Genomic DNA, 27,195 nt, shown 5'->3' on the forward strand with positions numbered 1-27,195 from the left:
AATGAACTCTTTCAGTGCATCCTAATCAGTACTGGATGCATTCACAAATTTTACAGAAGGATGAAAATGATGCCACAATTAATTTAATAAAAAGATAATATCATAAAGACCACATCATGGTGCCTAGGTGACTAGGTTTTGAGGTAAAAGAGAGCCAAGCTCTTTGTAAACTTTCCAACTTGATTTAACCATTCTGAGGTTGCTCTACCCATAAAATGAGAATCCTAACAGTCCTCATTCATAGTATACTGTAAAGATTAAAGTGATAATATATAAATTAGCAGAATAGTCACAACTCAGGGATCAAATCCAGGTCTCCTACTTTGCAGGGAGATTCTTTACCAGCTGAGCCACCAGGGTTGCCCAAGAGTACTGGAGTGGTAGCCCCCAGTGGTACTCAATGGATAGGATAGGGTAGCCTATCCATTATCCAGCAGATCTTTCTGACCCAGGAATCAAACCGGATTCTTCAGCATTGCAGACAGATTCTTTACCAACTGAGCTACCAGGGAAGCTCCAGTAGAGTATAAACGTTAATATTACTTTAAATTTCATATTCTGCAATTAATAGATTGAACTTTTTTATTTCAATTTCTCATCCATGAATAGTCTATTTTAACTTGTGTTCACTTTTACTTGGCTTTGTTGTCTTTTTATTTATTAGTAGGATATATCTGTTATGACTAGTAACCCCCAGTCATATCTGTGACATGATGTTTTCAGAGATGATCCTTCATTTTTAACTTTTAATTGAGTAATTCAACTTTGAAAGTTGTACAGTCTGTCATGAATTCTTGGTGACCTATTCTTCTTGGTACATCCTTCCAAGTATTTCAAAACTCTATAAATATCTGCTTATATTCAACACTTCTATGACTTTGCTTTCTACATTTTTGTCTTTGTTCCATCCAGAATTTATTATTATATGAGATATGGATTTTTTTTTTTTTTTTTTTTTTTTTGCTTTTTAAATGAATAACTAATTGCCCTGACATCAATGGGCTAGATACAGTATGAGAGTTTGGGCATGGGTTGCTAAAAGCATCAATGTCCTATTATCCCCTGTTAGCAGATTCTGTCTAGCTCATTGTTTTCATTAACAAGATTTGTATGTCATCTTTCAGCTGAGAAAGTAACTGACTCAACTGAAATATTGCCTTGCTTTGAGAAACTCATAATTCTCATATTCCAGTAAAGGAGATTTCTTTGACTTCAATATAAAGAATCTAATTATAGCAGAGTCAAAGTCCTGGAAGACTGGATCCCCTCCTCCATTCAGACCTACCGCCTCACATCCACCTTCACTTTTTCACTGGAGCATACTTGTGTTTTTTGTTTATTTGTTTTAACAGTCTGATAATCTGCCTCTTGGAAGTGGTTTATTTGAAACTTCAATTCTCTTCTAGTCATCCGATAAATCTACTTTAACTTTATCCTTTATGGCTGAATCTTTTATTTTCCTAAACTCTTACATGTTTCCATAATGCCTTTTACTTCATCTTTGCAGTAGTAATTATGTTTTAATTGCTAACATGGTCGCATTCTCACTAGACTGTAAGTTTCACAGTATAAGTGGTAAGTTGCATGTGTGGCTATTTAAATAAAAATATGAATTTGTTAAAAATACAAACTAAAATCCTCAGTTACATTAATTTCAAGTACTCCAGAGTCAAATGTGGCTAATAGCTAATATATTGAATAGAACAGATTACAGAGCATTACCATTAATGCAGATAGTTGTATTGAACATTTATTTCTCTTTCCATTACTCTTGAAATATTGCTTAAGTGCATGGCATCTTTCTAGAACCCAGGCTCTGTGTGACCTCTGTTCTGACCTTATCAAATTGCTCATCATTTCTTGTATTGCTAGGCATTCTCTCTCTCTCTCTCTCTCTCTCTCTCTCTCTCTCTCTCTCACACACACACACACACACACACACACACACACACATACATGCATATATTTTTCTTTAAGGTTTTATCTAAATGTCATATATTCCTTGAAATCTTCTATGGTTTGCAAATCCTGGATTAGGTGCCCTCTGTTCTTTGCTGTCCTAAAACTTTGCACACTTATCTTACTCTATTGCAATTACTCATACATATATCTTTTTGCATTCTAATGCTACATAATGTGGACAAAATGGCCTTTGTTTAATTCATCTTTATATATCTTAAGCCAAGAAGAGAAATGCAACCAAACTTGATTTATATATATATAAAATGTTAATATATTTAAAAGTTTGGGTTATCCATATATATATATATGGATATATATATCCATATATATATATATGTTACTGTATTTTAACTACTAATCAAATTTTGTTAAGAAATCTTTCATCAATGTTTAAGACAGATATTGAGTTGTAGTTTTCTCTCCTTACAATTTATTTTTCTGGTTTCAAATTATGATAATGCTAATAAAAAGTTGGTAAATTTTTTTATTTGGGGAAGATTTTTAACACCACCTTCACACACTTGCATAGCTATAGAGCCAGTCATGTCTTCTTCAGTGAGTTTCTTATGTTTGTGTCTTTCAAGAATAGGTTCATTTCATTTGTTATCATATTTATGATCATGATATTATTTGTAATTTTTCCTCATTTCCTTTTAATGTCTGTGGTATCATGAATATACCTTTTATTCATTATAGATATTAGTAGTTTGTGTCTTTTCTTTTACCTTGGTTAGCCTTGCTAGATATTAATTGATTGAATTAATTTTTCAAAAAAATAACTTTTGTTGCTTGTGCTTATTAGTATCATATCAAAAAAAAAATCATTGTGAAGAGCAATGTCAAGGAAATTTCTCCTATGTTATCTCAGGGTTTCATAGTTCCAGGTCTTACATTTAGGCATTCAGTCAATTTTTAGGTAATTTTTGTTGAGTATTATAAGATATGGGTCCACTTTCATTCTTTTAAATATTCAGTTTTCACAATTACATTTATTGAGGGTACATCTTTACACATTGAATATCTGTAACTTCCTTGTAAAATATTATTTGAGCACAGAGGCAGTGGTTTCTTTTGAAGCACTCAATTCTGTTATCTATGCACCTGTTTTTATACCTGTTCAGTTCAGTTCTGTTGCACAGTCATGTCTGACTCTTTGCGATCCCATGACTCACAGCACTCCAGGCCTCCCTATCCATCACCAACTCCTGGAGTTTATATCTGTAGCATACTGCTTTGATTCCTATAAGTCTGTAAAATAATTTGACATTCAGAAATGTAATGTCTCCAGCTTTGTTCATTCTCAGGATTGTTGTGGATATTCATGGTCTTTTGCATGTCAATATGATTTCTATTCTGAAAAAATGCCATTAAAACCTTAATAGATATTTTACTTAATCTATACATGGCTTCAGGTAGTATGGACACTTACAAATATTAATCCTTATAATCCATGAACAGTATACTTTTCCATATATTTGTGTCTTGTTCAATTTTTTTTACAGTGCTATATAATTTTAGGTCTACAGATCTTTCACCTTCTTGGTCAAATTTATTCTTAAGTATTTTATTGTTTCTTTGTTGTTATAAATGGAATTTGTTACTTTTGTCAGATAATATGTTGTTATCATATACAAGCACAACTGATATTTGTATGTATATTTTTTATCCTGCAATTTTGCTGAATTTGTTGATAAACTCTTAACAGTTTTCTTGGGTTTTCCATATATAATATCATATCATCTGCAAACAGAAACATTTTTAATTCTTCTTTGATTTTGATGCCTTTTATTTCTTTTCTTTCTTGATTGTTCTGGCCAGGACTACCAGTACTGCGGTGAATAGGAGTGGTGAACAGGAACACCATTGTCTTGTTGCTAATCTTCAAGGAAAAGCTTTCAAACCTCCTCACTGTGTATAATGATATGGAATTGTCATATATTACCTTTTTTATGCTGAAATACATTCTTTTTTTGAAGTATGTTCTTTCTGTATTCAATTTGTTGATATTTTGTTGCTTTCTCATTTTTCTTCATCTAGTTTCATTTGATGAAGATGTAATTAACATATATATTATTTGAATTTAAGGTGATGGTGTGACTTTTTGCAACCCCATAGACTGCAGCATGCCAGGCTTCCTTGTCCTTCACCAACACCCAGAGTTTGCTCAAACTCATGTCCATTGAGTTGGTGATGCCATCCAGCCATCTCATCTTCTGTTGTCCCCTTCTCCTCCTACCTTCAATCTTTCCCAGCATCAGGGTCTATTCTAATGAGCTGGTTCTTTACATGAGGTGGCCAAAGTATTTGAGTTTCAGCTTCATCATCAGTCCTCTCAATGAATATTCAAGACTGATTTCCTTTAGGATTAACTGGTTTGATCTCCTTGCAGCCCAAGGGACTTTCAAGGGTCTTCTTCAAAACCACAGTTCATAAGCATCAGTACTTTAGTGTTCAGCCTTCTTTATGGAACAATTTGACTTACATACATGAAAAGATTACCACAATATGTTTAATGAAAATCCATCATTTCATATCAATTCTAGATTAACTAAAAAATTATTTTTATTTGTGATAAAAATTCTTAGGATTTACTGTCTAAATAACATTAATATCCAATATACAGCAGTGCTAAATATAGCAATCATGCTATACATTACACCATTTGTAGTTACTTAGACTTATAACAGGAAACTTGTACCTTTGACCACCTTAGTCATCATAGGAAGACAATGCATTATTATTGCTTATATTCCAACCATGTAAATTTCATCTTCATGACTCATTTATTCTGTAAGTGGAATTTTTTACCTCTTCACCTGTTTCAACCATCCCTTAACCCCATTCCATCTTTTTTCTCTATATCTATGACACATTTCTGTTGTGTTATATTTGTTCATTTGTAGTTTTTTTAATATGTCACATGTAATTCAAATCATATGGTACTTATTTTTCTCTGTCACATATATTTCACATATAACACTCTCTAGGTCCATTCATGTTATCCCAAATGGCAAGATAGCATTATTTTTTTATGGCCGAGTAATATTGTGTTTATATTTTAATCTATTCACCTATTGATGGGAATTTGGGTTGCTTCTGACTATTTTGACTATTGTGAGTAATGTTGCAGTGAAAATAGGGGTACATGAATCTTTTCAAAATAGTGTTTTGTTTTCTTTGGAAAAAAATACAAGAAGTAAAATTGCTGGATCCTATGCAGGGTTTATTTTTAATCCATTTAAGAAGCTCCAAAATGTTTTCCATAGTGGCTGCACCAATTTACATTCCCAGCAAGAGTGCAAAGAATTCCCTTTTCTCCATATCCTCACCAACACTTGGTTTTGTTATCTTCTTAATGACAGTGATCTTGACAGTTGTAGATGATATCTAATTGTGGTTATGATTTGCATTTCCCTCATGATTAGTGATACAGAGCACATTTTCACATGCTATTGATCTTCTTCCTTGGAAAATGTCTATTCAGGTCCTATGTTCACTATTAATTATTTGTTTATTTTTATGTTGAGATGTAGGAGTCTTGTGTACTTTTGGATATTAATCTTTTATGAGACTATTTGCAAAAAAGTTTTACAAATAGCTTTTTCCATTCAATAGGCAGTTTCTTCTTTTTGTTGATATTTTCCTTCACTGTTCAAAATGTTTTACTTTGATGTGGTCCCATTTGTTTATTTTTGCTTTTATTGCCCTTGCTTGAGAAGATATATCCTAAAAATTATTCCTAAGACCTATATCAAAGACTGTACTGCTTAAAATTTCTTCTACTAGTTTTATGATTTGGGGGTCTTAAAATAAGTCCTCAGTTCATTTTGTCTTTATTTTTGCAAAAAGTGTGGTAAAGTAGTCCAGTTTGATTTATTTCCATATGGCCATCCAGTTTTCCCAGCACCTATTCATTGCAGAGGCTGTCTTAACCATATGATAGTCTTGCCTCTTTTGTTGTAAATTAAATGATCATGTAAACGTGGGTTTACGTCTGTGATCTCCATTCTGTTTCCTTGATTCTTCTGTCTGTATCCTATGGTGCCAGACTGTACACCAGGGTAAATGAAGGGAAGAGGTATAATCTATAACTTCAATGATTTTATAGATTACTTAGTATAGTAGTACTGTAAATAAATATTTAGAATTTAAGTTTAATATATAGATGTATACATTCCTTAGGTTCAGGGGAAGGATTTATCTTCTACCTGGGAGTGTTGTACCAGGCTGACAATAGAAAAACTATCAGAGTAATTACATAGATTTTATTCCTGGTAAATAATCACTCTTGAATATTACTTTCAGCAAAAAGCCTACAACTTAATGCTTTCATATATGCAGTCTTTTGTAAGGAATGATATCATCACAGAGAAGAAATTGAGAACAGCCATATAAAAATTGTTCTCAAACTCCTGTTAAATTTTTTCACAGTAACCACTCACAATGAGTCAAGAAGACTGTAGACTGCATTTGTTTTATACAGTTTCTTCATTTTACCTGTGCCTGCAGTGTTCTTTGTTGATGTTGTTATTTACTTGCTAAATTGTGTTCAACTCTTTTGCAACCGCATGCACTATAGCTCTTCAGGATGCTCTGTCCAATGTGATTTCCCAGGCAAGAATACTAGAATGGGTTGCCATTTCCTTCTCTAGGGAATTTTCCAGACCCAGGGATTGAACCCGTGTATCCTGCTTGGCAGGTGGATTCTTTACTATTGAACCACCAGGAAGCCCATGCACTAAGTTACATTTTTAAAAAAAATCAAATTTGAAAACGTATCATAAAGCTGCAGGCATCAAGAGAGTGTGATACTGGAATAACAGTTAACATACAGATCAAGGAAACAGAATGAAGAACTCTAAGGTATAACCACACATTTATGGTTAATAGTTTTTTTAACAAAGGTGACAAAATTATTAAAAGAAATAACAGCTTTTGTAAGAAGTCATGTCGGGAAAACCAGATATGTACATGCAAAAAAAAAAAACTTTATCTCATCCCATATATAAAAGCTATATATAGGGCTTCCCTGGTGGTCCACTGGTTAAGAGTCTGGCTCCCAATGCAGGGGACACAGGTTCCATCCCTGGTCCAGGAGGATTTCATGTGCTGAGGGACATCTAAGCCCAACACCACAACTACTGAGCTTGAGCTTGAGAGCCAACAGGCCACAAGTACTGAGCCAAGGCCTGTAAACACTGGAGCCCACGCACCTAGAGCCCGCGCTCCACAACAACAGAAGCCACCACAATGAGAAGCCTGAGCACTCCAGTGAAGATAGCCCCCACCTGCTGCAACTAGACAAAGACTGTGTGCAGCAACAGAGATGCACTACAGACAAAAAACCATAAAATAAATAAAGAAGTAATAAAAATAAACAAAAAAATTTAAGAAAAGACCATATATAAAGATCAACTCAAAAGAAAGAAAAGATTATTATGGGCACTAAACGTATATATTTCTTAGAGGAAACCATATGTATAACTCCTTGTAACTTTGAATTAGGTAATGATTTCTTAAATATGACACCAAAAGCACAAACAGCAAAAGAAAAAAAAAATTAATATGGCTTCATCAGAATTAAAACTTTAGTGATCAAAGGGCTCTATGAAGAAAATGAAAATGCAACCCAAAAAGGAAAAAAAAATAAATAATCACAATCATGTATGTAATAGGTTTTGGTGCTTTTTTTTTAAGGGTCTTCCTTGGTGGTTCAGATGGTAAAGAATCTGCCTGCAATGCAAGAGACCTGAGTTCAAACCTTATTTTTTCTTTTTTTTTTTAAGACTTGTTGAATGCAAACTCTCTGTAGATGGAGGTTTTCAGAGTTTTAAAAACAATAACAAGTACTTACTCCCCTACTTTTCCATAAAAGAGCAGATGGATAATAGTGTTGGCTTAAAAATGGTAACATGAACCAGAACACAACTCAGGTAAAATTATTTCTTCAGGTACACACAGATGATAGTTTTACCGTTGAATAAATGCCTTTGTGATTTTCTTTTCATATGTATTTCTCTGATGGAATATTATATCCGGAATAGAAATCTATATATTTTAAGGAGCTTTTGTAGTTTTTTTTTTTTAAAGAATCTGACAGTATATAAATCAAAATTCTTTCTTAAAAATCATTATATTGATATATTTAAGTGAGTATGTACAGGAAAGTAAAAGTGTTAGCCACTGAGTCATGTTCAACTCTTTGCCACCCCATGGACTATAGCCTGCCTAGCTCCTCTATTCATGAGATTTTCCAGGCAAGAATACTGGAGTGGGTAGCCTTTCTTTTCTCCAGGGGATCTTCCCAACCCAGGGATTGAACCTGTGTCTCCTGCAATGCAGACAGATTCTTTACTGCGTGAGCCAACAGGGAAGCCCAAATGCATCTGTATAAACTTTGACCCTGTGCATGCTAAGTCACTTCATTTGTGTTTGACTCTTTGCAACCCCATGAACTACAACCCACCAGGCTCCTCTGTCCATGAGATTCTCCAAGCAAGAATACAGAGTGGGTTGCCATTCCCTTCTCCAAAGGATCTTCTTGACCCAGGGAGCCAACTCGCAGCTACTGCATTGCAGGTGGATTCTTTACCGCTGAGCTACAGGGGTAACAGGAGTGAGCAGAGAGGAAATTCCAAGATTAAATTCATTTTTAAAACATCCTTAATTTTTCTCAGATATTCAAATTCTTAACAGCACATCTCAGTTTTTTCTAAAGATCTCTGGAGATATTTCACTAAGGTTTGAATTCACGGATACTATTGCATTTTAATCCTCAAATAATTCATTTAGTATAAATATTAGTCCTCTACCTTGTCTTCTTGACTCCAACATTTGGACATCTGTCTTCAATACAGTTAACAGAGTGATCCTTCTAAAATAAAAATCTGATTATATATTTACCACTGGCTTCTGAGTCACCTATAGTCTATGTTTCTATACTCCTGTTAAACTGAAAATATATATTTATTGATGAGAACATGGAGTTTAAATTTAAATAAGCTAACAAGGTAGGTGATTCTTATCTCTTCCTAATATTTAGGACTTTACACCTATCAGATAAAGAACAAGTACATTTTTGGACATAAAAATTTCTTATGATTTGAGGTCTGTCTTTTTTTTTTTTTTTTTTCCCTTGAGTGGTTAATTATTATCTCAGCTGAGGCAACATCTTCTCTCAAGTGCAACTAGCATTTCTTGACAGTTCAGTGTAGGCCAGATGCAGATTGTGCATTGGTTTATATAATGTGTCATGTAATCCTCAAAATAACATTAAAATAGAATTATTGCTATTATATATATTTCATAACTGGAGAAACTCAGCAACATAGAGTTTGAGAAATTTGATCAAGCTCATACATATGTCTAAATTTTAGCCTTCGATGACTGGCCAAAAGATCAGACTTGTGATATCAGCAAGTTGCACTTGAAGTATCAATACCTACTAGAGCCCCAGTGGTGCATGAGTGCTAAGTCCCTTGTCTGACTCTTTGCGGTCCTATGGACTGTAGCCTGCCAGGCCCCTCTGTCCATGGAATTCTCCAGGAAAGAGTATTGGAGAGGGTTTCCATGTCCTTCTCCAGGGGATCTTCCCAGGGCAGGGATGGAGCCCGGGCTCCAGTGTTGCAGGCAGATTCTTCACCGTGTGAGCCACCAGTAAAGCACACAGCAGTGTTTCGTAGTCACTAATTATAATCTTTTTCTTACTTTATTATTTATACTACACACTGTTTTTCTTGACTAATTTCCATAATTGGCAGGCATTATTCAAAAAACTTTCTTTTTCTTTTTTACTATTTTAAAATAAAAGCTATCATTGAGTTCAGTTAAGTTGCTCAGTCATGTCAGACTCCTTGTGACCACATGTATTGCAGCAGACCAGGCCTCCCTGTCAATCGTCAACTCCCAGAGATTACTCAAACTCGTGTCCGTTGAGTCAGTGATGCCATCCAATCACCTCATCCTCTGTCGTCCGCTTCTCCTCCAGCCTACAATCTTTCCCACCATCAGGGTCTTTTCAAGTGTGTCAGTTTTTTGCATCAGGTGGTCAGTGTATTGGAGTTTCAGCTTCAGCATCAGTCCTTCCAATGAATACTCAGGACTGATTTTCTTTAGGATGGACTGGTTGGATCTCCTTGCAGTCCAAGGGACTCTCAAGAGTCTTCTCCAACACCACAGTTCAAAAGCATCAATTCTTTGGCACTCAGCTTTCTTTATAGTCCAACTCTCACATCCATACTTGACCACTGGAAACCATAGCCTTGACTAGATGGACATTTGTTGGCAAGATAATGTCTCTGCTTTTTAATATGCTGTCTAGGTTGGTCATAACTTTCCTTCAAAGGAGTAAGTGTCTTTTAATTTCATGGCTGCAATCACCATCTGCAGTGATTTTGGAGCCCAGAAAACTAAAGTCAGCCACTGTTTCCACTGTTTCTCCATCTATTTGCCAGGAAGTGATTGGACCAGATGCCATGATCTTAGCTTTCTGAATGTTGAGCTTTAAGCCAACTTTTTCACTCTCCTCTTTCACTTTCATCAAGAGGCTCTTTTTCTTCTTTGCTTTCTGCCATAAGTATGGTGTCATCTGCATACCTGAGGCTACTGATATTTCTCTCAGCAATCTTGATTTCAGTATGTGCTTCATCCAGCCTGGCATTTCTCACAATACATTCTTCACATAAGTTAAATAAGCAGGGTGACAATGCACAGCCTTGACGTACTCCTTTCCCAATTTGGAACCAGTCTATTGTTCTACCTACAGTTCTAACTGTTGCTTATTCCTTAGTACAATTAAATAAATCTATTTGATTTTCTTGTTTGTGTTATGATTATCCTTATTTACAACTAGATTACATGATTCTTTAAAAAAAAAAAAAAACAAACTCAAGTGCTATACTTTGCTTTTGTTTCCCTAACAGTATATGCTAAATATATGCAATAGTATAAGTGAATTAATAATTAACATTACTCTTTACAATCAATAGTTATACTTTCATTTAGACATAATATCTCAAAATAAGCTGGTTATTATTACATTATTATTTTTAGTTATATACTTATGCTATTATGTAGAATCTAAGGAACATAGTTTCAAAATGAATAGGGAATAGCTGATAAGGTACTAAATGTGATCTTACTAGGCTGCCTTTTATTCTTAATCAAAGTTACCTAGATATAGTACACATATATGACTCAATACTTACTAACTACACAGAATAAAATGTAACAGAAATATGTCATATGATTTTTTATTACACTAGCCTAATGTGAGTGATTCCTTTTAAATTTTAAAGACAAAAAATAACACTGTTTTCTCTAAAAACAAACAAACAAAAATTTAGTCTCAATGTCCCCCTTTCAATATCTTTATTTAAAAACAATATAAAATGTGCAAAGGACATAAAACCAGGAATAAACAGTCTCAGAGAAGCCATAACATATCATTGTTTGGAACGTATTAAGCTTTTACAGAAACTCAAATATGAGAACATATGTAGAACATATATATCTGAACATATATAGAAATACTTTAAGTCTCCATGAGAAATACATAAAGCTTGTTGAAATAACCTTTCAAATATTTGTTACACTTAAGTGAAAGAAGAAGAGTGGAAGGGATCAAATTTGAGCTGCTTGTAATGGAACAGAAAAAGAAAGTTTTGATATTTTTAAATGGAAAACATGATTGACATAAAACAGCTAACATAAATACCATGACACTTCAGAAAGAAGTGAAAGGACAAATAATAAATAATACAATAGGGAAGCTGGGAACAAATTCAAGTTCCTCCTTTACTATTTTCCTTAATTATTAATTTCCCTCATATAACTCATTATGATTTTACTTGAATAAAATCAGAAGTCTTTGTAGCAAGTTTTTAAATGCTTGCTTCACCTGCTGGTTCTGTAGAGTATAAATAAAGAGTTTCAAAACTGGGGTGACAGAGGTATTGAGAACTGCGACTCCCTTCACTAAGGAGATCCTCTGCTTGGCTGAAGGTTTCACCTACATAAACATGCAGCTGCAATATGAGAGGGAGATGACAACCATGTGAGAAGAACAAGTGGAAAAGCCTTTTTTCTCTGTTTGGCAGAAGGAATTTTTAAATTGTCAGGGCAAAAATCTGTTCTATACATCAGTGTCTCTTTTTCTGTTTTGCATATAGGGTTATCGTTACCATCTTTATAAATTCCATATATATGCGTTAGTATACTGTATTGGTGTTTATCTTTCTGGTTTACTTCACTCTGTATAATGGGCTCCAGTTTCATCCATCTCATTAGAACTGATTCAAATGTATTTTTTTAATGGCTGAGTAATATTCCATTGTGTATATGTACCCTAGCTTTCTTATCCATTTGTCTGCTGATGGGTATCTAGGTTGATTCCATGTCCTGGCTATTATAAGCAGTGATGCGATGAACATTGGGGTACACGAACAGACTTTTGGACTCTATGGGAGAACGTGAGGGTGGGATGATCTGAGAGAAAAGCACTGAAACATGTATATTATCAAGTGTGAAGCAGATCACCAATCCAGGTTGGATATATGAGACAAGTGCTCAGGGCTAGTGCACTGGGATCACCCAGAGGGATGGGATGGGAAGGGAGGTGGGAGGGGGGTTCAGGATGGGGAACACATGTAAATCCATGGCTGATTCATGTCAATGTATGGCAAAAACCACTACACTATTGTAAAGTAATTAGCCTCCAACTAATAAAGATAAAGGAAAAATAAATAAAACATAAAATAAAATTGTCAGGGCAATATATGTGTATGATAGAATCACTAATACAAACGTGATCAGTAGAGTCATCAGGGCTAGGATGAAACTCAGTATTTCAAACAAATGTGTATCTGTACAGGAGATTTGCAGGAGAGGAACAGTGTCACAGTAGAAATGATCAATGACATTGGAGTTACAGAAATCCGAGGTTAAGCCTAAAATGAGTCCTGAAAAAATGGTGAGGAAACCAGCCATCCAAGAGCTAAGTACCAGCTGGATACAGATTTTGTTGCTCATGATGGTTGTATAATGCAAGGGCTTACAGATGGCAACATAACGATCATAGGACATGGCAACCAGGAGATAAAATTCGGATGCACCAAGAAGAAAAGCAAAAAGCAACTGAGCTGCACAACAGTTATAGGTAATGGTTTTGTCACCAGTTTCCATGATAACAAGCAGTTTGGGAATACAAACTGTTGTATAGGAAATTTCTAAGAAGAAAATTTAGAAGAAATAAATACATAGGATTCTTGAGATGAGAATCAAGCCAAGTGAGGGTAATGATAGTCAAGTTGCCTAAGGTGCTTAACAAATAGGTGAGAAGCAGGAAGATAAATAGCACAATCTTCAGTTTGGGGTCCTCTATCAGTCCTACTAAGATAAATACTGTCACTGATGTATGGTTTTCCATTGTTGCCTCCTGATCTGCTTCTAGTCCGGTGAAAATATTGAGAAAAAAAATTATTATGCAAAGGGACCAGAAAACATGAATATAACAATTTCAAAACATTACTAATTGCTAAAGGAGTACTTTTTCGATATGATTAATGTAAGATAAACTAGCGAAATCTGTTACTTTTCTTTTAGGTAAAAGAAAATATGTTGAACAAATTTGATGAAATAAAAGAGTACCTTAAGTCATTTTTGTATTCTGGTTTAGTTACATATATGATAATGAAGTGAAGAGATGAATATGTATGTGAAAAAAATTGATTTATTTTTTCTTAATATGTTAAATATGAGAACATTATATTAGCTTACACTCAGTCTTGCTGATGATTACATAAACAGCATTGCCTCAAGAAGCTGACAGTGAGGGCAACAGACAAGCAAGAAGCAAATTGTATATAAATGTGTATGATGGTTGAAAACAGAAACCCAGCTTTAGACTTAAGATACATAGTGGAAATAATTCAGTATAATAATGTCCATACTTCTTCAGTTTGGCCTTTTACCAATCTACTAAACTAACTAAAACTCTTTTCTACAGTTCTTTCTGATTTTTTTTTTTTTTTTGTAAATTAGTGTGATGTATTTTGTCCCTGTTTCCATCGCTTCTATTTTTCTGTCACTCTTCTCTTTTACCATGTCCTATTCCAATATTACAGAGGAGGAAATGGCAATCCAGTCCAGTATTCTTGCTTGGAAAATCCCATGGATGGAGGAGCCTGATAGGCTACAGTCCATGGGGTCGCAAAGAGTCGGACACAACTAAGCGACTTCACTCACTCACTCACTCATTCCAATATTAAATTTATCTGATTACATAGAGAACCTGACTTGAACAAAATTAACCAGATTTAATGTTTCTTCAGATTATAGTTCTGAAAATTGGAAGAGAATAATAAATCAATATGCAAAATTAGTAAGGGTTCAGCATGAGGGAAAATGAAATAGGGTAGAAGAATAAAAGGAAGAGAAAAAGGAGAATAGAGGCAAAGCAGAAAGGGAAGATAATAAAGACAAAGACCTATCATTAAGAGTGAATTTCTCTTCAGATAAGAATTCTATTTACCTCTTGGTTTTTAGACTGATCTATAGATCAAGGTACCAAATATGTCATTTACCTTTACTGAGGTGAATAAAAAAGAGAAGCTTTAGTAAATTTTACTGTAATGATCTGTGTGTGAGAAGGTTTCAGACACTTGCAAGTAATACTGACTGCCCTGAAAATATGGTAAATCAAAAGTCAAGCCACATCAGATGAAGTTGATTATGTGACTGAGAATTTTATAAGCTCTTACTAAGTTAAATGTCATGAATCCTCCTAGGTATAAATATGTCATCCCTTGAGAGGAAGCCTCTGCTTTGATGACTTCATTATCAGTTATGCTTCTTTGGTGACTTCACCATCAATAACAGATGTTAACTAACCAGTTTTTATAGGTCTATGGAGAATGCACTGTTGTGCATTGTAAAGGTATAAGACACTGTCCAAGAGAGAATTGCAGTTTACCAATGTTTTGAGGTGAAAGCATGCAAGTGTGCATGTAGCAGTGTACAATGCTCCATGGACTTAAGGGTAAACAAGACTCGTGTTTACTATATGGCATTGGAGACTAGGAGAGAAGATTTATCTGAGGCTTGGGACTGTTGGGGAGATGAACAAGAGAGAATGTTGAAAGAGAGGATGGATCCTCAGTTGGGCATTGGAGACAGAGTAGGAAGCAGAATAAATCCTTTTAAGTAGGATAAATAGTGTCAACAAAGCTACATAAGAATGAAAACTCATGAATTAATAAAAATTTACCAGAGACATTATGAAATGTAAAGTTTTCTCCAGGGAATATTTAAGGCTCTGGAGATTCTGACTATTAGTACCAAAATATAATAACATCTTCCTAGTATTTAGACACATTTTCCCAAATCTAAGGGATAATTTCTGAGGAAATTCACTGTATTGTAATGGCAATAGTCACTTGAGTCAGAAACAGATCTATCATCCCAAGTCAGAATTAAATTGGACCTAGTTTTCCTTTTGCTCCATAACACTCGATATACACTGGAACTGTTTATTTATATTATAAATGTATATAATATATATAGAAAGTTTATTAATCTTATTTGTATTTACATTAAAAACTGAAAGGAAATTCCCTCCTTTCAAAATCATGATAAAACTTATTTAAAAATGGTGACATTTAATAGATCAATTTCAGGCCACCTACAATTAAAATAAAATTCCCTGGCTTACACAGCTGGATCTCACGCTCCAGGGAATCAACCAGAAATAGAGAGATAGAGAGAGATAAAGAGAGAAAAAGAAGAAAGAAAGACACGGGGACCGAAGCTCTGATGGAGCAAAGGTGTCTTAATCAACATGGTGTGGGCATATATACTGCCTTACAAGGTAGTTATTCTCAGCAAAGATAACGATTAAAATTCCAGACTTACAAAACATAAGGCGATCCTTATCAAAGAATGAGAGTCATAAACAATCACTTTTACCGTATGGTTCATAAAAAGGAAGAGGGTTCTTATTACCGTATTGAAAAACTAACAAAGGACATGCCTGGATTCCTCAGCCCCGCGAAAGGCATGCCTCTCATCTTAATTCCTGAATGTTCAGAAATTAATAAGGACCAGAGGATTCCCGACAGATCCAAAACAGCACACAGGAAGCCTCCTGTTAAATGCTTCCTGACAATTAAGTACTCCTAGAATTTTTTTAATTTATTTTCAATAATATGTGGATTTATATATCAACTTGCAAAATATACTGAAACTTACAGACTGTTACTCTTAATTGCAAATAAATAGAATTACTTAGGCAAAAAAAAAAAAAAGTGCTTTTAATGTTCACATTCCTTATATTTCTGTTGAAGAATAAAGAACTCAGATTTTTTTTCTTTTTTCCTTCCATGGAGTCACAGTGAAATAGGTAATTTTTAAAATAAATTTAACACGTGGAAATTTTGTGATTAGCCATTTGTAGCTCAGATCAGCAAATTATAGACTATCTAAATATCTCCTTTATTCTTTATATTCACTATATTTTAAGTTAATAATAATACAGCATAGTACTAAAATTAAACAACTATTTATCCTAGCAAGTGATTATGGTTATTTCCAGGATATATCCTAAAGAGTAAGCAAATCTCTCCAATACATTCAGATTCAAAGGCATAGTTTCCCTGAGGATCTTTGGTATGTTAGTAAATAATAAGCCAAAGAGAAGTCAATATGGATACAGACTTTTTTCCTATCTCCTTTAACTACATTCTCAGGAGTTTCTCAACAAAAAACACTATATTGAAGTCGCCATGCACTCATTTTACCTTGATTTATTTATAAATTTATTTATTCCTTCCTTGAATACATATTTGTCATGTGCTTGAAATGTGTCAAGCATGCTTCTATGTAATGGACATAAAACCATAATCAAGATACATGAATATAAATGTCAGTATATAAAGGGTTAAGAATTAGGTTCAGAGCATACCTGGTGGATTTTCAGTTTTAATTCAACATGTAAAGTTCTGAGAAGTCATCACTCACATCTGTATTACCAGAAAAAGAAGAAAAAAATTGAAGATCAATGGCTTTCTTGTGCCTATTAGAGAACTGAGGTAGCAAGGCAAACCACCACAGCAAAATCAGGAGAAACAGACCCACCCAGAGAGAGGGAGCCAAGACCTGCTTATTTGGATCCAAAGCCATAAGCTGACTGTTTCAGTGCTTCAAATTGATAAATTGATACATGCTGAATGTCTACATATGGCAGAGAGTGAAGAGGAACTAAAAAGCCTCTTGATGAAAGTGAAAGAAGAGTGAAAAAGTTGGCTTAAAGTTTAACATTCAGAAAACTAAGACCATGGCATCTGGTCCCATCACCTCATGGGAAATAGATGTGGAGACAGTGGAAACAGTGTCAGAATTTATTTTTTGGGCTCCAAAATCACTGCAGATGGTAACTGCAGCCATGAAATTAAATGATGCTTACTTCTTGGAAGGAAAGTTATGACCAACCTTGATAGCATATTAAAAAACAGAGACATTACTTTGCCAAAAATGGTCCGTCTAGTCAAGGTTATGGTTTTTCCAGTAGTCATGTATGGGTGTGAGAGCTGGATTGTAAAGAAAGCTGAGCACCAAAAAATTGATGCTTTTGAACTGTGGTGTTGGAAAAGACTCTTGACAGTCCCTTGGGCTGCAAGGAGATCCAACCAGTCCATCCTAAAGAAAATCAGTCCTGGGTGCTCATTGGAAAGACTGATGTTGAAGCTGAAACTCCAATACTTTGGCCACCTTCTGAGAAGAGCTGACTCACTGGAAAAGACCCTGATGCTGGGAAAGATTGAGGGCAGGAGGAGAAGGAGATGACAGAGGATGAAATAGTTGGATGGCATCACCAACTCAATGGACATGGGTTTGGGTGGGCTCCAGGAGTCCAGGGACAGGGAGGCCTGGTGTGCTGTGGTTCATGGAGTCGCAAAGAGTCAGACACGACTGAGCGACTGAACTGAACTGAATGACTAACTTGAACATTTATTAATTTTGAAAAACCAATGGCTTCAAAGTTCCTGCATTTGAAAAACAGCCTATATTTACATAATCAAAATTCAAACTAATCCCAAGTATAATAAAAGACCTAAGAACCTCATGATCCAACTACTAAACACCATAGATAATGAGAAAATATTTAATGTGGCCAGAAAAGAAAGGCTAATTACATACTATGAACACTGGGGAACAACAGCATAAAAAATTTCTAACTTCACAAAACTGGAGGCCAGAAAACAAAAAGGAATCTTTATAGAGTTCTGAAAGAAAAAAAAAAAATTGTCAACTCAGAATTCTGTACAGTGAAATTACCCTTCAAAAATGAAGGGGAAATAAAGATATTTTCAGATAAAGTAAAACTAAGAGTATTTTCCATTAATGCATTTACTCTCCAAGAAGCTGTCAACAGTATAAATTATGCATGGGAATTTTCAACAGATGCCAAACTGGCTTAGAACTGAAGTGTGTAACAGAGACTTGGTAGGGTATGAGAAAGACAAATATTACAGCAGTATAAACAAAAACATAATTTGTTTTTGTCCCTTTTAAATGTTCATACTGGTAGGATGAAAATATTCAATGAAGTCTTTCAGTTTCTAAGCTAATATCCCTGCAGTGCTGTCAGGAAGCTGGATGAGTTCTATTAATATCTTGTTTATTCACCATTCCTACTGTAATCATTCATCATCAATGTGCCAAATAGCTAGCCATCACATCTACATAACAACAGTGAGATAGGGTAGAGAGGAGGAAAAGGAACCCTGTTTATCAAAGACTAATTCCTAGAATTTGCACAAAGTATCTTGATTTACATTCTTCGGACAGAATTTATTCACTGGGTCACAAGTTGCAAGGAAGTCTGGTGAGAGACATAAATAAATATTCCATTAACACAGAAGAAGTGGAGAATGTTTAGTCATTAGGGACTATCAATTTAAGACCCAATAAAAAGTAACACAAACACTAATGAAAGGAAGCTTTTAAAATAGAAATGGAATTGCATAAAGAACATGAAACATCTAGAGAATTAATAATGGTGCATTCAGTATGAGGTACAACTCTTTTCTATGACAGGCTAAATTCTTACACTGTCTTACATGGTCACTTTTTATTACCAATGAGAATTGTAAGACCCAAACGTCAGGTCTCTGTTCCGGAGAGGAGCTCCCGCGACTCAATAAACAGTCCAGCAGATGCAATATGCAAGAGGCTTTATTGTCGGTTTGCACAAGCCGGGCGACTCTAGTCTCCTCGGAGGCAGAGTCGCACCGTATAGCAGTGTAAGCTGACTTTTATAAGCAGAAGTCACATTGTCAGCACATCCAGTACAGTGAATGAATAACATAATGTACACCGTTGGCACATCCAGTACAGTGAATGAATAACATAATGTACACCGTTAGCACATCCAGTACAGTGAATGAATAACATAATGTACACCGTTAGCACATCCAGTACAGTGAATGAGTAACATAAAAGTAACATAATGTGTATCATATGGGGTCATCTTATCTGTGAGTACAGGTGCTTGACGTCAGTTGGTTCCGGAAAACAGCAGGCTTGTTTGTGCAGTTATTGGGAAACCTATAGACGTTCCGTTTACATTTCTCTATCCTTATTTTGCAAACGGAAAATTCTGCGCAAGTGGAAAATTTACACAGGCCAGGGAATTTCATGGTGTTTTTCAGATTCTTTCATTCCCCCCTTTTCTTTGTCATTAGTTTTAATCTTAAAACTCAGGGCTCTTGTTGTTTTAACATTTGATATTGTTGGGTGAGCACTAGTGCTTGGACCACCGATAGCCTATTTTTGATGAACTGTAATAAGCGGTTTAAAATGCAAGGCCCGAAAGTAAGCAAAAGCAAGAGTATAAAAAGGGGTCCTATAAGAGTAGAGACTAGGGTAGTTATCCAGGGGGACCTGTTGAACCATCCCTCAAACCAGTTTTGTTGTGCGTCTCTATCTTTTTGCCGCTGGTCTAGTCTATCTCTTAGCTTTGCCATGGAATCTTTTACTACCCCAGTATGGTCAGCATAGAAGCAGCATTCTTCTCCTAAAGCAGCACAAAGGCCTTTGTCCTTTAAAAATAGCAAATCTAGCCCTCTTCTATTTTGGAGTACCACCTCCGACAGGGAGGTAAGGGATTTTTCAAGCAGGGAAATAGAGTTTTCAATTGCTCTAAGGTCTGTATCTATGGCAAGCTGTAACTGGGCTAGCTGCTGGCCTCCTTGTATTAAGGCGGCCGTCCCGGTTCCGATCCCCACTGCAGTTCCCCCAAGTCCAAGCAAGAGAGCTAATGTCATAACCGGTTCTCTTTTCTTTCTTCGTCTATGTTCAAGAGTATCTAACAAGGCTTCTTCAGAATGGTAAAGAATACGAGGCATCACTTGAGCGAGTACACAGAAATCTTGGGTTAAGTCCATGACAGCGGCTGACACACAGGGCGTGAGCCCGGTGTTACATGCCCACCAGGTATTGTTGGGGGGGACCAGATAGTATTCTCCCGGGTCTACCGTAACAGTCTGATTGCATAGCCCGGCATGGTCAGCGGGGACCTTTCCAATACAGAGTCCTTGTCCCCCTACCTGAGGCAGAGTGAGCCTGTGCAGGCCGGGATTGTTGCATTGGTCTGGGGCCCGGGTGGTGTTGGAGAAGTTTCCCAATGTGGCCAGTCCCTCATAATAGGGGGGGCTTGTGGCTAGGCAGAGCCCGCATCCCTCAGTGGCAGCTGGGTTGGTGGCGTTCAGGGCCTTGTAAGCTCCTTCTATGAGACTCATTAACCGATCTCCTGAGCCTGGGGGTTTAGTAAGAGTAGGGGCTACAGTCATCTCGGGATCTCCAGTCTCTTCTCCCTTGGAGGCGTGGGTAATATAGGGAGAGGGTGGGGCAGCGGCTGCTTTGCTGGTTTCGGGTCCGATCTGAGTAGGGGCCTTCTGATCCGATAATACTAGATTCGGCCCGATCGGTCTAAGGTCACTTACTGGGGCAATGGTCCTGGATATGGAGAATAGGGTGAAAGGATCATAGCCAGCCCGATGTAGTCTTAGCCCCCAGGTTTTTAGGGTACTCCAATCTGCTGTTTTCCCCTTGCTGGTAAACTGAATGAGTAGGGGATTACACTTGCCCCCGGGGGTTGCCCCAGTGATATTCTGTTTTTTGATATCATAACAAGGCCCACAGTCCTTTTTTTGTCCAGTCTTTCCACAAACCCATGGCCCCGGCCCTGTATAGCCACTAAGCGGCTTTCTCTTGACTGTGATTAAATCCCGGGCTGGATAGGAGGGTACCCAGTGAGCTTCTCCTGTTGTTTCACATCCCCAGGCCTTGCAGAATCCCTCTGGGGGCCCTCCGCACCTCTGGACTTCAGGACGGGTCCGTGAGTGACCCGGACATACATAAAAGTCAAGTGCTCGGGTTTTTACCCGCCACCCAGGGTGTAAGCATCCATATCCAGGGAAGGGCTCTTGGGGATTGGGATCCCAGCTTTCTCCCACTATGTCACACAGATCTACAGTCAAACTGGGGAAATACATGGAGACTGGGGCTACACCGGTAGTTTCAGTTGCTGTCTCTCCGGTTTCTGTGTTGAAAACTCTCCAGGTGATACGGTACACCTGGTGGGGGCTCCCGCCCTCCTGAACCGAGGACGAGACGCCCCGGACAAATAGTAGAATCATTATAAGCGAGAAAGTCTTAGCTTTAGAGGATTTTGAGTGCGGTGGAGTTTCCATCCGTGTTCTGGCGTCTCCTTGCAGCAACGGCCGGGTGCAGCTTTTACGTGGGAAGCGTGTATCCATGCTGCAATCCCGTCTACCTTTAGTGCGGTAGGAGTGGTCAAGAGGACGGTGTAGGGTCCTTTCCAGCGAGGTTCCAAAGTCTTGGTTTGATGTCTCCGCACCAACACTGTGTCACCGATTTTAAAGGGGTGGGGACAGGAAACAGGATTATCCACACGGTATGCAGCTGATACGGACTTCCAAATTTCTTGTTGCACCAGCTGCAGAGCCTGTAGGTGGGCCTGCAGGGTAGGGGAAGTCGCAAGGACATCAGGGTCAAAGAAGGATGTAGCTGGTGGGGGGCTTCCATAGATGATCTCAAATGGGGTGAGCCCGTGTGGGCCAGGGGTATTTCTGGCTCGATATAAAGCCAGTGGTAGGAGTTGAACCCAGTCTCTAGTGCCAGTCTCCAGCGTTAATTTGGTTAAGGTCTCTTTAATTGTTCTATTCATCCTTTCTACCTGTCCTGAACTCTGGGGTCTGTAGGCACAATGTAACTTCCAATCAATCCCCAATGATTTGGCCACCAACTGACTTACCTGGGAGACAAAGGCCGGACCGTTATCTGACCCGAGTACCTTAGGTAAGCCGAATCGGGGAAAAATTTCTTCGAGGAGCTTCTTGACCACAACTTGAGCTGTTTCTTTCTTTGTGGGATATGCTTCTACCCATCCTGAGAAGGTATCTATGAACACTAGCAAATACTTGTTATTATATAGGCCTGGTTTAATCTCGGTGAAATCCACTTCCCAGTGGACTCCAGGCCTATGCCCCCTGGCTCGAACTCCGGAGGGGAGTTTTAGTCTGCCAGCGTTTACTTTTGCACAGGCCTCACAACCGTTTACAATTTGTTGTATCAGTAAGTCTCTCTGAGGGATGTAATAGTCTAATTTATTTTCATTTAGGAGGTCAGCCATTTTTCTTTTTCCCAAGTGGGTCAGTCTATGCAGGTGAGTCAAAAGTCTCTTGGCAGTGCTTTGAGGCATCACTGTTTTCCCTTGGTATATCCATCTGTTATGGACCTTGTCATAGTCCGCCCCAAGTCCTTGAAGAAAGTCTAGGTCTGCTTCACTATAAACAAGTGCCGCATCATCATCATTTTTTGATGCTGACTCGAGTGAGACAGTTAGTATTTGGGGGCCTAATGCCGCTTGTTTAGCAGTTATATCTGCCAGCCGATTTCCCCGTGCAATGGGTGTATCTCCCTTTTGGTGGCCTGGGCAATGGATTATCCCTAGTTTCCTTGGTAAGAACAAGGCTTGTAGTAAATCTAATATTTCTCTTTTATTTTTTATTTCTCTGCCTTCTGAAGTCAGCAACCCCCTCCTTCTATATATTTCTCCATGTACATGTGCTGTGGCGAAGGCATACCGGCTATCAGTGTATATGTTGGCTTTCTTACCTTCCGCCTTCCTGAGTGCCTGCGTGAGGGCGATGAGTTCGGCCCTTTGGGCCGAGGTTCCCGGAGGCAGAGCGCTGGCCCAAACGACGTTTTCTCCGTCAACTACTGCAGCCCCGGCTTTCCGCTCGCCCTCTAAAAGGTAGCTGCTCCCATCCGTAAACCAGGTGATCTCTGCGTCTGCCAGTGGTTGGTCGGTGAGGTCTTTCCTGGTTCCATGCACTTCTGCCAGGATTTGCTGGCAGTCATGTGGGGTCCCTTCTTGGGGATCCGGGAGGAGCGTAGCAGGGTTGAGGGCGGCGGCTGGACCGAAACGCACTCGCTCCGTATCCAGCAGCAAAGACTGGTAGTGAGTCATTCGGGCATTTGAGAGCCAGCGGTCTGGAGGCTGGCGGACTATAGTCTCTACAGCATGGGGTGCAGTTATTTTAAGGGGTTGGCCCATGGTTAATTTGTTAGAGTCTTTGATAAGCGTGGCAATGGCCGCCACCATCCGTAGGCATGGTGGCCAGCCTGCTGCAACATTGTCCAATCTTTTGGAGAGATATGCGATGGGCCTCTTCCAGGGTCCTAGCTTTTGAGTTAGTACCCCCTTAGCAATCCCTTGTTTTTCGTCTACGAAGAGCTCAAAGGGCTTTGATATGTCCGGGAGCCCTAGGGCTGGGGCACTCAAGAGGGCCTTTTTGATGTTATCAAATGCTTCTTGTTGGGCCTTTCCCCAAAGGAAGGGGGTGTTTTGCTTGGTTAGGGGGTAAAGGGGTGCTGCCATTTCTGCGAACCCAGGAATCCAAAGCCTACAGAATCCCGCAGTGCCTAGAAACTCTCTCATCTGGCGGGGAGTTGTTGGGGGCGGTATCTGTGATACCGTTTGTTTCCGGGCTTCTGTCAGCCATCGCTGTCCATTTTCTAGCTGGTACCCCAGATAATTCACTTTAGTTTGGCAAATTTGGGCTTTCTTTGCCGAGGCGCGGTACCCCAGTTCTCCCAGAGTCTCCAACAGGGCCCCCGTACCTTTGTTGCAATCCAGTTCCGTGGGGGCCGCCAGCAGCAGGTCATCTACATACTGCAGAAGCACCAGGGCGGGGTGTTGTGTCCGAAAGGCAGCCAGGTCTTGATGTAGGGCTTCATCAAACAGGGTGGGGCTATTTTTGAATCCTTGCGGTAGTCTAGTCCATGTCAGCTGCCCCGACAGGCCAGCTTCTGGATCTCTCCATTCAAAAGCGAACAAGGGTCGGCTTTGTGGACTTAGCCTCAGGCAAAAGAAGGCATCTTTTAAATCCAATACCGTATACCAGGTATGGGAAGGGGGTAGGGTGCTAAGCAGATTGTACGGGTTCGGCACTGTTGGGTGGATGTCTTCTACCCGCTTGTTTATTTCTCTCAAGTCCTGCACTGGCCGGTAATCTCCCGTACCTGGCTTCTTGACAGGGAGTAGGGGAGTGTTCCAGGCTGATCTGCAGGGCTCAAGGACGCCCAGCTTGAGGAGCCGTTGTATATGGGGTCTGATTCCCTTGTAAGCCTCCTCAGACATGGGGTACTGTTTCACCGAAATGGGGGTAGCTGAGGATTTTAATTCAACGACAATGGGCGGCTGTCCCATTGCTAGCCCCATTCCTGCAGTCTCTGCCCAGGCTAGAGGGTACTTCCGTATCCAGTCTTGGATGGGACCCATTGGCAAGGTTTTAGACTCTAATAATTTGTATTCATCTTCTAACTTTATGGTCAAAATTTGAAGGGGGGCCCCTCCGGGTCCTGTAATGGAGGCCCCCTTTTCATGAAACTGAATTTGGGCTCCAACTTTAGAGAGAAGGTCCCTCCCCAACAAGGGGAACGGACAGTCCGGAACATGGAGGAAGGAATGAGTCACCTTACCGGAGGCCAGGTGCACCTTCCGTTCAGTAGTCCATCGGCACAGCTTTCCTCCTGTAGCTCCTTGTACCCACGCGGTCCTGGTGCTCATGGGTCCGTTGGTCTGGGTTAATACAGAGTGCTGAGCTCCTGTGTCCACCATAAAGGTCACTGGCTGCCCCCCTATTTTTAATGTTACCCGGGGCTCAGGGGGGGGCTCCTGGCCCTGACTGTCCTAATCTTCATCCAAGGACAAGACCTTGGAGGATTCTCTTCGCAAATCCCGTGGTTTCTTTGGGCATTCTTTTATCCAGTGGCCTCTTTCTTTACAGTAGGCACATTGGTCACGGTCTATTCTCGGTTGCCTATTGCCTCCCAACCTATCTCTCCTTCCTGGCTCTGACCTAGGCTGAACTACGGTGGCCAAAATTCTGCTCAACTCTCTGTTACGCCTTTTTTCTCGTTTCTCTTCTTTTTCTTCCTGTTCTTTTCTCAATCTGTCCTCTCTCTCTTCTTGCACTTTCCTAAGCCTTTCTGCTCTTTCTTCTGGAGTTTCTCTCTTATTGTAAATCCTTTCTGCTTCTCTCATTAGATCCTGCAAGCTATAATCTTGAAGTCCTTCTAACCTTTGTAATTTATTTCTAATGTCCGGCGCCGACTGCCCTATGAAGGCCATGGAGACATTTCCCCTATGCTCGGGGCTACTAGGATCGAAAGGGGTATACATACGGTATGCCTCCATGAGCCTTTCAAGGAAAGCTGCCGGGGTCTCCTCCGGTCTCTGTGTTACTGCTCTTACCTGGGCCAAATTGGTGGGGCGTCTCCCGGCTCCCTTGAGACCCGCAAGGAGAACCTGGCGATAGAGACGGAGCTGCTCCCTACCGGCAGGGGTGTTGTAGTCCCAGTCCGGACGCGTCAGGGGGAAGGCTGCGTCAATTTCATTTGGAAGGGGAGTAGGGGCCCCGTTGGGCCCGGGCACGTTTTTTCTTGCTTCCAGGACAACTCTCTGTCTCTCTTCTACGGTCAGCAGAGCCTGCAAAAGCTGTTGACAATCATCCCAGGTGGGCTGATGGGTTAGTAAGATGGACTCAATTAACCCCGTGAGGGCTGTTGGATCTTTAGAGAAGGGTGGGTTATGAGTCTTCCAGTTATACAAATCAGAGGCCGAGAATGGCCAGTATTGGACTTGGTTTCCTGGTCCCCCCACAGTCCTCAAGGGAAATAACTGGGACCTCCATTCTCCCGATCCTCCCTCTCCCTGATCTCTTCGTTGGCGCAACCGGGAGGCGACGGGGGATGAAGTATTAATCTCCCCGCTGGTCGCCGCTGGGCCGGTGGTGTCAGGGGAGCGGGCCTCAGGGGAGGCGGACGGGGGCGGCCTGGCCAGAGAACCTGGTACTGGAGGGGGTTGATAGGGAGGGGGAACTTCAGACAGGAGATCAATTAGAACTGGATCTTCCGGCGGGATGACTGGTTTCGTTTTGGCAGTCAATTTTTCTTTTTCTAAAATGGGGTAAAGAGAGGACTGGGCTGGTGGGGCCGTGGGTATATCGGCACCGGGAATCTTCGGCTTTTCTGCCACGAAAGGTGCCACCCAGGATGGCGGGTCCTGGGCCAGACTCTCCCAGGTAATTATGTAGGGGACTTGGTCAGGGTGTCCATGAAGTCCTGTGTCAAACACCCGTTCTTTGATCTGCAAAATACAATCAATGTTAAAACTGCCCTCCTGAGGCCATCCCACATTGAAGGCTGGCCACTCGGAGCCGCAAAGGGTTTGCCACTTTTTCCTCCTGATTTCTACTGACAGGTTACTGGCTCGTCCTTTGACGTCCTTCCAGTGCTCTAGAGTCAAACTTAGGGGGGTAGTTAGTCTGGGTCCCATGCCGGAGGGAAGGGGGACACAAAAGTACACCAACACACAGACAGTACAGACACACAGAATGCAGACCAGAAGCCGCGCGGCACAGTATCGGCGCCAAAGTTCAACTAAAGAATCAGACGGGGGCAGAGGCCGAAGTCGTTGACCCCCGGGGTTGAGGACGGCCTGCTCGTCCCCAGCCACTCAGAACCCCCCCGGAGCGTCCTCCAGGGTTGAAATTCGGAAGGCCTATGACCCGTCGGTCCGCTTCACGAATTTCTACTAAGCCCGTACCGTACGGGTACTAAACACAAAGCACAAAGGACAACAGTCAA

At 39.5% G+C, this 27,195-nt stretch overlaps 2 protein-coding genes and 1 pseudogene across 2 annotated transcripts; all 3 read right to left on the bottom strand.

Annotated features, from left to right (window-relative positions):
* Positions 1-11,806: 11,806 nt before the first annotated feature.
* On the bottom strand, positions 11,807-13,387 carry LOC136144488 (olfactory receptor 6C76-like; annotated as a pseudogene).
* A 6,328-nt stretch (positions 13,388-19,715) lies between these two features.
* Positions 19,716-21,656, bottom strand: LOC136144489 (MLV-related proviral Env polyprotein-like). Its single transcript, XM_065902385.1, has one exon. It carries the CDS (start codon positions 21,654-21,656, stop codon positions 19,716-19,718), a length of 1,941 nt encoding a protein of 646 aa, XP_065758457.1.
* LOC136144406 (uncharacterized) lies at positions 21,532-27,111 on the bottom strand. The gene is given in 1 exon segment (XM_065902241.1): positions 21,532-27,111. A coding segment is annotated over 1 exon segment (5,229 nt). The 5' UTR covers positions 26,885-27,111; the 3' UTR covers positions 21,532-21,655.
* Positions 27,112-27,195: the final 84 nt, after the last annotated feature.

This window comes from Muntiacus reevesi, chromosome 11 (assembly GCF_963930625.1).
Source record: "Muntiacus reevesi chromosome 11, mMunRee1.1, whole genome shotgun sequence".
Lineage (NCBI taxonomy): Eukaryota > Metazoa > Chordata > Mammalia > Artiodactyla > Cervidae > Muntiacus > Muntiacus reevesi.

What these genes read in the sequence shown, in the direction of transcription:
- LOC136144489 (XM_065902385.1), bottom strand. Translation starts at nt 21,656, where the DNA reads ATGATTCTACTATTTGTCCGGGGCGTCTCGTCCTCGGTTCAGGAGGGC.